Source organism: Crassostrea angulata, chromosome 5 (genome assembly GCF_025612915.1).
Source record: "Crassostrea angulata isolate pt1a10 chromosome 5, ASM2561291v2, whole genome shotgun sequence".
NCBI lineage: Eukaryota > Metazoa > Mollusca > Bivalvia > Ostreida > Ostreidae > Magallana > Magallana angulata.
The window spans coordinates 56,598,698-56,610,750 of record NC_069115.1 but is presented as its reverse complement, the minus strand read 5'-3'; the positions used below and the strand labels follow the sequence as shown (position 1 = coordinate 56,610,750).

Here is a 12,053-nt window from a genome sequence, read left to right as displayed (position 1 = left end):
ATACATTATAATTAGCTATAAGTTACCACAAATACATTATACGTTTCATAAAAAAAAATTACAGTGAGTACTGTAAAGAAAGCTAACCTTTCAACTTTACAGACACATTCCAAGTATTGTTACTTTAATTACAAAAATAACCTTTAGTATTGACAATGCAATTTAAATAAAACCAGAGACTAAACATTTACACTGATAAGTAAAACATAAATTTATAAGAAATTTACATACCATAAGATGCCACAGATATCAACTGGATGGTATTTTCTTGAAACGGTATAATGCTCTAACTTGATTAGAATTATAGGTAACTTATTTATAAACCTAGCTTCAATATAATTGGTTAATATTATGAACCAAAAAATTACAGATAGGAAGAACTCAATTTACTTGCGCAGTAAAACTTTGACTGATATAATTTTCAGATTCTATTGAACAAAACAAAAATAGAAAATACAAAACGAATAAATACACATAGACATATTACTCTACTATCAGATATGCACATTAAATCAATATGTTATTTCGTGAAAAAGACGGAAATATTTGTTTGGATTTGTTTAGACCTGATGAAAGTATACCGACCGAGGCTGATATTTCATCAGGTCTATAAAAAAAACCCTGTAATCTGTAATAGCCGATATCAAAGGCTTTACTAGTGTAAAATATACGGTTCATGATGTTTAGCTGTTGATGTCCCAATTGTGTCGGTACATTGTCGCATTTTACAAAACCTGCAGTTTGTCATGAAAGTATATTTTCAGCATTGTAGGATTTATGATTTTTTTTTTAATTTTAGAACATGTAATTGGTGAAAATACGAAAAGATAAAAAACTAGAGCAAAGCTCGTTGCAAAGCAACGAGTGGGTCTTCCGTCAATGTCGGAAGTAAAGCTGGAAGTTTCTGTAAGAAGCAGAGCTCTTAAACCAACAACAAGAGTAAAAGAAAAAAATGAAAAAAATCGAATTATTCCTGGTACGACTTAATAAAAAACGAATGATTTTAAGTACGACTTAACAAAAACCTTTCCGATTTTAAGAACGACTTAACAAAAAAAATCCGAATGTGTTTAAGTACGACTTAGCAATTATTTTTGGTACGAGTTAATTTTACTTTGAACATTACGCTATTTTTTAAACCAAGGACGCGGAAAGAAAATTTCCGGAAAAATCAATTTTCAAACCCCGATATCTCTATAATGCATCTTCCGATTTTTAAACGGATTTCAGTTTCGTATTCAGCATGACCAACTCTACAAACCTCATAAACATTTGAAATTGAAACGAAAAATTCGAAAATTCGAAAATTTAAAAACACTTCCGGTTTGGACCGGAAGTGTCGGAAACTAAATTCCAGCCTTATGTCCAAATAAAAACGATCAATGCTTCAACACAGAAAATTCCAAGTCTTTATCTTTAAGCGTTTTTGAAAAACGCCCTGGACAAAATCACTTTTTTAAAATTTAAAAATTGACGTAACGTAGAAACGGAAGTGACGTTGTACTTAAAAAATTAACATCTTTTAGGGACAGTGATTTGCCATAATCCCTGAAAGTTTTATGTAAATCCGTTGAAAACTTTTTGAGATATTAAGCTTTAAAAAAGTCAGAAAAATAAAGAAAAAGAATAATAATAATAATAATAATAAAAAGAAACAATAGAATAACAAGAGGGTCTTCCGTTGGAAACGGAAGACCCCAAAAATATAGGAGAAAACGTGTGTTCACTGCAATTGAAAAACGAATAAGAATCAAGAAGTTGGTGTTATAGTGTATTGAGGGACCTCCCGGCTTACCCAGTACAGGAATACAGCCGCCCGATACACACATGGTTTTGTTTTCACAGGAGTGAGTGCGGCAAGCATCAAACACCAACTGAAACACAAGGAAACTCGACAATAGTTAATAATAACAGAAGTTACAGGTGGACAGCTGGCTATATATATTATTGCATATCATAGTGTCTGAATACATAATATACAAAATGACAAAAGTTCTTAAAACTTACCAGCAAGATGTTTTCACATTAGATATACACATGAAAGTATTAATTGAAAACAAATATTATTTGCATACATTTACTATACACAATTAAGCAAAACTAATTAAACGGACTTATAGTAATAGGTATAGTTTTAATATTAGATATTAGATAATTGATCTAGGTGGAACAATGCATCAAACATATTAATTCTAGCAGTTCATTATTTTTACAAGTGAAAAAAGTTCAGTATTGTTCTTCATTAACGGTAAGATGTGTTTATAATATTTCTTATTTATATATTATGATTTATTAGTAATAATTATGTAAATGATTAAATAGCGCCTTAAACTTTTGTGAACATATTTGCTATACGTTTGTTTTTTAATTATCTTATTACTTTTTAGCAAGAACTACGTTTTAGGTGAATATAGAGCGGTTGTCTTTTTTAAAAACAACTGGAAATATGTTCTACATTAAACAACATATCGTACATCAATTTGTTACTCGTTTCGAGTTCTGTATCTTTTTTCGATGTAATGATCAATGATTTTTTCGATACAGGAGATATGTAACTTAAAAACGACAAGATATATAGTCAATTATCTCCCCTCTTCTTTATTTAGGCACTTCTAGTATTATCTATGCATGTATAGGTGTATTATGACAATTCTTGGTGTTACTGGGGTAAAATATATTTAGCCTATATTTACCCACATGTACTTTAAGCAAATTTAATGTAAAATATCATTATGATAGGTGTCTACTCACCTCTGGGAATTTCTCTTTGTCGACATGAATTGAGCCAATGGTTGTTCTTAAAAGGCTGGGGTCCTGGATGGACGATTTCACGTTTAACCGGCATTCTGATCGCTCTCGTTTCAAATCCACGGAGTGACACATCGAAAGTCGGTGGCACCACTCCATGCAAACAAGAAAACTAGGAGTGGAGAGTACTTTGAAAGTATGTCCGGTACCCAAAGAGGAACCCATGTGTCGGATTGTGTTCAGATTTGGTATATCTGTGCAGCCACCACTAGAGAGATGCGGCAGTCCAAGGAGGGCCAATGTACACACCGTGAGGGTCCGCATTTTTAGTAAATAATGAATAAGAAACTCTGCTTGTTTCGTCATGTGGTTCTGCAAACGGCCGGTCCCGGGTTTTAGTTATACAGAGCGTGTACTGAGTTTGTTAATTTAAACATCTTTATGGAGTTGCATCACAAGATGGTGAAGATTCCTCAGTGGGCGACTTGTCGTTTAAATTGTTTTTGTCTATTCTTTTATGAATTAAACATTTGTTTAATTAAGTAGCCCGATGGTTGAACAATAATAAGGTAATCTTTACTGTTCCGGTTTTTGCTGATAGTCCGCTTGGGAATCCAGTTCAATCTTTTTTCAGGTACGGGCGAGTGTGTTCAAACAATCAAGTCATATGTACAATCGCCACGCAACAATACTCGTTTCTCATTATTAATTTGGACATACTGGACTAAAGTATGCATCATCTTGTTAGTACAATTTGTTGGAACCATTGGAAAGAGTCAGGTTTTTGTCACCTGCATAACGTCAATAATTGAGATAGGTAAACGACGTCATAGCCGTATATAGCTATAAAATTAGGCTCATATAATCACCGTTTGTCATAATCAAGATAAAGCGTGAACATTTTTGTTTTTAAAGTGTGTTAATGTACACCGCAATTATCGTAAGTCATGTTTGATGGAGTATATCCACTTTTAACGACAATACAACTTCTTCTATGATTGAAAAGCATGCAGTTAATTCATTATTAAAATCTGTATCAGAAAGCAACCATAGCATTGCATGTTTGTATGTTGTTATTGGCAAATAAAGAAATATAATTAAAAAATCTACAATTAGAAAATTCATTTTAAATTTGGTGAAGAAAGACTGAACTTGAAATCCCAAACATCAAATTTAATTGAGAAAATATTTATGGCACAGTTTTAGGGTTATAGTTATATAATCATAAACGTATGGACATCAATCAATACTTTGTTTATTATTGTTGCAATCCGAAACACACAAAGAACAAAATACCATATAATTTAGACACGCGCCCCTGTACCACAATATCAGACAAAAGTCTTCTAAATTCTAGACTAAGTGAACTATGTTTTTTACTACAACAAAGGAGTTTTCCAAAATAATTAGTTAAACATTGAATCAACAAAGCCAAATGTCGTGATAGAAACGAGCTACTACAGACAAAAGATAAGCGGGAAAATGTGTTATTTCATACTTCATAATTTCAAAATACATTCCTCTATTACAAGTGAAAGTTTTAATTTATTCTACGTTATACCATGTTCTGGATGTGGGGAACAGTTTACTGGTCAAAGCGGGCCCTTGGACATCGAATGACCGTCCACCAACAGCAAGTTCGTGAAACAGAATACGAAAGCACGGCTGTCAGCGGACACCTCAGAAACTGTGCCAAAACATATTCCGGAACTACCCGCGTGAAGACGAGACCGTTTTAAATTATCTACTAGACAGTAGAGTTGATTAAAGCCAATAAATACCCACACAGCATAGTTAATTGATAAAAGCCAATATTTAGAAAGCATAGCTTTAAAAGTTAAAATACTGGAGGGACGGCTGGCGGCAAATTGTTCACGACCTCATTTCCGATGTTGTACTGAAGAAGCACACTTTTCTGAGAAATTATAATTCATTCATTAGTTTGTTGATCATACATGTAAACTGGTTCCTCGAGATTTTTATGAAAAAGTATGATTATAGATGAGAAATGCAAATTCTTTTCATCTCTAAAAACAAAGTTTTGGATCGTTCACGTAAGTTAAATATAGTTTATTAATTTGAATGTCAATTTATCGCTTAAAACTGCATTATTAAGCTTTACACATTGAAATTAAAATCAACTACTAGACAAAGTATCCGTTCACTAAAATTCAAGATTTTTAAACTATAAAATCACATTTGAAAAACTTATAGTTTAGAAACTATGAACTGTGGTTAGGTCACTTTTAAGAATTTGGTGTGCCATAGTTATATGCATATTGGTATTGTTTTCTTTATTAATTTTGTTAATAAATTTTCTTAAATATTTTGGAAAAGGATGAAAATACATTCAGATGAAATGGCATGTTCCAAAGACATTAATTTTGAGGCTTTTTTGTTCCATATTACCTCGAATGGCAGAATACGACACATGACCAAATACGAAATATCCTTGAAATAAGTGCACTTGTTGAAAGCTGCGTCCTTAGAAACTGATTTAACTCATGAAGTATCTCAGTACCCAGGGTTCCTCATCATCCCACCCTAGGATCGCCTGGCCTGGGCACGCATCTGCCGGAAAAGGATAATGTCTGGTTGCATATAAGCCAATGGTAGGTACGAAACAAATGGTTGCCCGTAATCCCAGTACCATTTTTAGAATATAAAGAAAATCGGTGACTATTGTAAGAATTTGACAGATAATTTTACATATGATAATAACCCGTTTGAATAAAAACTGAAAAATGAAAGAAAGAAAAACCGAATATAATACTCATTAATTACAAAGTCACATTTATCGTTATATTTGTATATTTACATTTTCCAATGTTTTTACCTGTGATATTACTACGTATCAATTTTGTACTATATAGCCCATAACTTAAAATGACGTACAATTTGCTTATTTATATTTAAATATTTAATCGTACAATGGCTTAAAATTATATAAATATAAGTAATGAAGAATCATTCTTTGAATATCATGAGGTGATAATTTCGGTCGGGGCGTGATCAAATCTATCATAAACCCTTTGGGCTTTCTTGGATTTGATCACTCCCCGACCGAAATTATCACCTCATAATTCTCAAAGAATGATTCCTTATTCCTAGGCTTATTTACTATTCGAGTACTTCAGATGGAGGAAAGTGCCAGAGTTGAAGGTAGTATAAACCTGTGTACACCGAATTAGAAGGAGTTTTATCAGCTTCAAGATAGGAAAAAAGATATGTATTTATCGGATTGAATATAATTTGTCACCGATTAAAGAATGCATTATTATCAAAAATTATATGCAGATAATTCAGGCACGTAGAATTTATTCTCTTAAGTGGAAGGGCCAGACCAGACCTACACAAACTATCTTAATAAGCAAAAATTAAAAAATAAACACTGCAAAACCTCAAACTCCTAATATGTGGTGAGGGATGGTTCATACTTTATAATTTGTTTACAATACCAAAATTCCAACAATTGTCACAAAAAGGGGAAAGGTTTGCTTATAAATATATTTGCTTATATTGCAATAACTGTATTTTTCTTTATATGAATATCTGTATAACGCTTATAATGGCCATCTTGAAATGGTGCGGTTAGGCAATCATTATATTTTTTATTGACAATATTTAAGTCACTTTCCACATTATGCGATGTAGGATGTATCATGAGCCTTTTTGTACAAAGCTTGTATACGGCGTATTGAGTTCTTTTGGGTAACCAAAAAAATCTACTCTCCGATACACAGTACCTGTGTACTTATCAATGAAATTAAATTTCAAAATTATTTTTTTTAAAGGGGGCGAAGGGGGCGGGGGCTAACTTCAATTTTAACTGCACAAACCAACTTAAAGTGATTTAACACCATTTTGTTGTTTAATCATGACAACCAAAATATATATTCATTAACAGCGCGTGAACTACTGAATATTTGTATAAGCTCATTTTGTAGTAGGTGGCTATCTTTATACATGAGTACCTGTTGTATGTTTTAAAAAATGATTAAATGTAATGAAAACTAAATAATGAATTTTTAGCTCACCTGAGCCAAAGGCTCAAGTGAGCTTTTCTGATCACAATTTGTCTGTTGTCTGTCGCTGTCGTCGTTGTCGGCGTTGTCGTCGTCGTCGTTGTAAACTTTTCACATTTTCATCTTCCTCGCAAGAACCACTGGGCAGATTTCAACCAAATTTGACACAAAGCACCACTAGGTGAAGAGGATTCAAGTTTGTTCAAATGAAGGGCCACGCCCTCTTTAAAGGAGAGATAATTGAGAATTATTGAAAATTTATTTTTCAAAAATCTTCTTCTCAAAAACTATTCGGCCTGAAAAGCTTAAACTTGTGTGGAGGCATCCTCAGGTAGTGTAGATTCAAGTTTGTTCAAATCATGGTCCCTGGGGGTAGGGTGGGGCCACAAGAGGGGGATCAAGTTTTACATAGGAATATATAGAGAAAATCTTAAAAAATCTTCTTCTCAAAAACTATCAGGCCAGAAAAGCTCAAATTAAAATGGAAGCATCGTCAGGTAGTGTAGATTCAAGTTTCTTCAAATCATAGTCCCGGGGGGTAAGGTGGGGCCACAATGGGGGGATCAAGTTTTACATAGGAATATATAGAGAAAATCTTTTAAAATCTTCTTCTCAAAAACTATCAGGCCAGAAAAGCTTAAACTTTTGTGGAGGCATCCTCAGATAGTGTAGATTCAAGTTTGTTCAAATCATGGTCCCCGGGGGTAGGGAGGGGCCACAATGGGGGGGATCAAGTTTTACATAGGAATATATAAAGAAAATCTTTAAAAATCTTCTTCTCAAAAACTATTAGGCCAGGAAAGCTCAAATTAAAATGGAAGCATCCTCAGGTAGTGTAGATTCAAATTTGTTCAAATCATGGTTCCCGGGGGTAGGGTGGGGCCACAATAGGGCGATCATGTTTTACATAGGAATATATAGAGAAAATCTTTTAAAATCTTCTTCTCAAAAACTTTAAGGCCAGAAAAGCTTAAATTAAAATGAAAGCATCCTCAGGTAGTGTAGATTTAAGTTTGTTCAAATCATGGTCTCCAGTGGTAGGGTGGGGCCACAATGGGGGGGGGATCAATTTTTACATAGGAATATATAGAGAAAATCTTTAAAAATCTTCTCAAAAACTATTTGGCCAGAAAAGCTCAAATTAAATTGGAAGCATCCTCAGGTAGTGTAGATTTAAGTTTGTTCAAATCATAGACCCTGGGGGTAGGTTGGGGCCACAATGGGGAGATCAAGTTTTACATAGGAATATATAGAGAAAATCTTTAAAAATCTTCTCAAAAACTATTAGGCCAGAAAAGCTCAAATTAAATTGGAAGCATCCTCAGGTAGTGTAGATTCAAGTTTGTTCAAATCATAGACCCTGGGGGTACGGTGGGGCCACAATGGGGAGATCAAGTTTTACATAGGAATATATAAAGAAAATCTTTAAAAATATTCTTCTCAAAAACTATTAGGCCAGGAAAGCTCAAATTAAAATGGAAGCATCCTCAGGTAGTGTAGATTCAAGTTTGTTCAAATCATGGTTCCCGGGGGTAGGGAGGGGCCACAAGAGGGGGATCAAGTTTTACATAGGAAGATATAGAGAAAATCTTTAAAAATCTTCTTCTCATAAACTATTAGACTAGAAAAGCTCAAATTAAAATGGAAGCATCCTCAGGTAGTGTAGATTCAAGTCTGTTCAAATCATGGTCTCCAGTGGTAGGGTTAGGCCACAATGGGGGGATCAAGTTTTACATAGGAATATATAGAGAAAATCTTTAAAAATCTTCCTCTCAAAAACTATGAGGCAAGAAAAGCTCAAATTAAAATGGAAGCATCCTCAGGTAGTGTAGATTCAAGTTTGTTCAAATCATGGTTCCCGGGGGTAGGGAGGGGCCACAAGAGGGGGATCAAGTTTTACATAGGAAGATATAGAGAAAATCTTTAAAAATCTTCTTCTCAAAAACTTTTAGGCCAGAAAAGCTCAAATTAAAATGGAAGCATCCTCAGGTAGTGTAGATTCAAGTTTGTTCAAATCATGGTAACCGGGGGTAGGGCGGGGCCACAAGAGGGGGATCAAGTTTTACATAGGAATATATAGAGAAAAATCTTCTTGGTATTTACCCAAAAAAAAGAGGTGGATAAAAATTGGCAGATTTTCAATTTTTTTAGCAAGATCTATTGTACTTAGTTGTCAAGATATTTTGATACTGTAATGCTAATTTGATCAGAATTATGGCAATTGTTGATCAGGTGAGCGATGTGGCCCCTGGGCCTCTTGTTTTTATATCGCTGTAGCCTGTTATGACCAGAAAATTTTGCTTTAAGGACGGAATCTTCTCGTTATCAAACATACTTCTTATGATAAGAAATTTGACACAGGGAAACAGATCATATAACCAAATGATTCTCTCAGTTTAATTTTGACCTCCTTGTTTACGCAAAAAGGTCAGGTCAAGGTCCCTTCTTCTTTCCTCAACTTAAAGGATGATAAAAATAAATGTAGTTCTTTGCAGTGTGGACATCCGTTTAAGATATGAAGATTCTATACTTCAGTAAAATGATAGAATATCAGAATTTCTATCAGCTAATATTACTAAATTGGAATAAATATTTAAACTAAAATATATATTGCTTAGCCCGCATTTCCTTTAATTTTCTTAACTTTTGAAGATATTTTGATTATTTTTTATACTTCCAATATTAAAATATTTCTGATTTTACATATCATGAAGACTTTATATAAAAATATGAATTAAAAGAAAGGCTAAAATGCTCATAAAAATGTATGTAATTTGATAGGCAAATCATATTTTAAAAACATATTCTGCAACCCAATTATCATAATTGTCATTAGTTCACATTAGTTAAAAAATCCAACATTAACGTTATTGTTTTAAAAATGCTAAAATAGACTCATTAATCTACATCAACTCTGAATTGCAAAACATGTTATATTATCCTGCACAAATATTCCGCCAAAAATATAGTCCTTCTTAGATTCTAAACATTGATTACTATTTCTATGCCAAGTTGAATGATAGTAAAAAAGAAAGAAAAAAATATACTATTATAATTTCCTTTTATCTTGATTTAACGAACAATTAATCAAATTTATGTTTTACAAGTCGAAATAAGAAAAGACTCCTTCCTAAATGCTGTATGAGCAATGATGCATGCAGTCTGCAGTCCATTATTTCTATCTTTAAAAAAATCTAAACAGAAAATGGTAAAGAGCAGTGTAATTCCTTGCTAGCAAAACATCACCCAGCCTTTTTTGTATTTTATTTGCAGTCAAAGACAAAACGGTAAACACGTTTAATACTTGTTAATGGAGAGATATCTACAATTAAAATAAAAATGTTTTGAACTAGATGGTTGAAACACTATTTTATTTTTAAAACAATAAGGCAAATGTCCCTTATATTGTCCTCTCTATCAAAAAATTAATGATAAACAATTCTATGACAGTATGCAAAACACAGTTCAAATAAATATTAATACATGTGTCACACATGTACATTCAATAACTGCACGGAATATTGAAATTTTAATTGCAAAATATTAATGTGTAATATTTTTTTTTGGGCAGTACATTTGGAATTTTATTTTAAAACATGAGTTTAACAAAGGGTTCACATCATTGTGACGTAGTAAAGTATCACCAGAGAAACATGTGTGCTCACAATATTTGAATCACTCAAAATACATAACACTCAATATAGTTCATCTACTGCACAATCAAACATGATTAGATTGGTAAAACGACATACCGCCAAAATAAATTGAAAAGTATTAGAATAGACAGATTGAAACAAGAAAAATATTAAAGAGCAACAATATAATTTTACCTGTTTACTATGAAGACTGTTGGTTAATAGGTACTTCTAAAGTAGAAACAAATCGACACAAAATACATCCATATTAAAAACCATAAACAAGTAAAAAAAAAAAAAACGATTTGTAAAATACGCTGGCCAAGATGGGTTTTTTTTTAAATTAAAAAAAAACAGGTTTCCATTTTTTCTCTCTGTTTATTAATGTAATAATTGCGACCTATTTATTTGCAGTTGAAGTAAACTGAATGTCTTTCCAAACTCGTATATTAAGCATACTGTAGTGTACATGAAAAACTTATCTTATTGGGGAAAAAAATGGTTGAACGCTGAATAACATTAAAGGGACATAAAGGGGGCTTAAAAAATAACAAATAAATAAAAAATAATAAATAAATAAATAAATAAATATGTCAACCAAACAGAAGAATCATGTTCACTAATTTTCTTTGTCGGTAAGGCAAACTGTTGTTTTATATGTCAATATGATATCCTCGCCCAAAAATGATTGTACAAATTGTACAGTAAACACAGAGAGGAGATAGCCCCGGAGAGGATCATACAGTTACGATGGATGACTTTGCGCTGTGCGTGTTCGGTATGCCATCGGAACAGAACGTTTAACATCAACCCATTGTCTGGACGGAATATAACCCCTCCTACGCACGCCAGGGCGGCGCTTGCGAAAGACAAGGTGCATACCCAAGGAGAGACGGGTCCCAGGTCAAGGTCAGTGAGATAAAACGACCTGACGCTGTAGAGAACGTAGACCGGCCCCATGAAAACCCGCAGCCGACGCATCTTGTTCTTCAGTGACAGGGGTCTTCTGATGAATTGTGTCAAAGACACTCCTAATTGGACCCCAATGGCGCGTACTGGCGAGTTGATCAGCTGTACCCCCACCGGCAGTTGATTTTCTAACTCCGATAGAAATAAAACCAGTGGGAAAGAATGACGAAATTTCATATCGCTTCGCCATTTATAGGTTGAATAACAGGCCAATATCGTCAATGTTCCAGCTATTGCCGCGTGATGTCCCCACACAAAAGTTACGATCCCTTCTACCAAAAAACACAAAAACTGCGGTATATTTTCCCTGTTAAAAGACTTTCGATAGAATGTAAGTATGGATACAGAAAAACAATAGTTCTGTAAAATATTTCGAACGACCAAAATCATTTTTAAAGTCAATCCTTTGTGAAGTCCCACAAAAAATAGACTAGACTGTTTATCTGTTATATACCATTTACAGAAAATGCAGTGTGTGCGTCTATATATGCTGTTGTGTAACGGGTTACGAAGAATTGAAAACGAAAGGTCGAAATCTATATACGCATAAAAATGTAAACACCGATTATCCAACAAGTCCTAAGGTGTCCAATCAAATGTTTTCTATAGATATCAGTGGACATTCCGGAAAATGAAGATGTTTTCGTTTGATAAAGACCACACTATATAAATAGAA

At 33.4% G+C, this 12,053-nt stretch overlaps 1 protein-coding gene across 1 annotated transcript; it reads right to left on the bottom strand.

The window, feature by feature from the left end:
- Positions 1-1,522: 1,522 nt before the first annotated feature.
- On the bottom strand, positions 1,523-3,177 carry LOC128185519 (uncharacterized). The gene is made up of 3 exons (XM_052855101.1): positions 2,752-3,177; positions 1,784-1,874; positions 1,523-1,548 (listed from the first exon to the last, which is right to left on the bottom strand). Exons 1-3 carry the CDS (start codon positions 3,112-3,114, stop codon positions 1,523-1,525), a joined length of 480 nt encoding a protein of 159 aa, XP_052711061.1. The 5' UTR covers positions 3,115-3,177.
- Between the last annotated feature and the right edge of the window lie 8,876 nt (positions 3,178-12,053).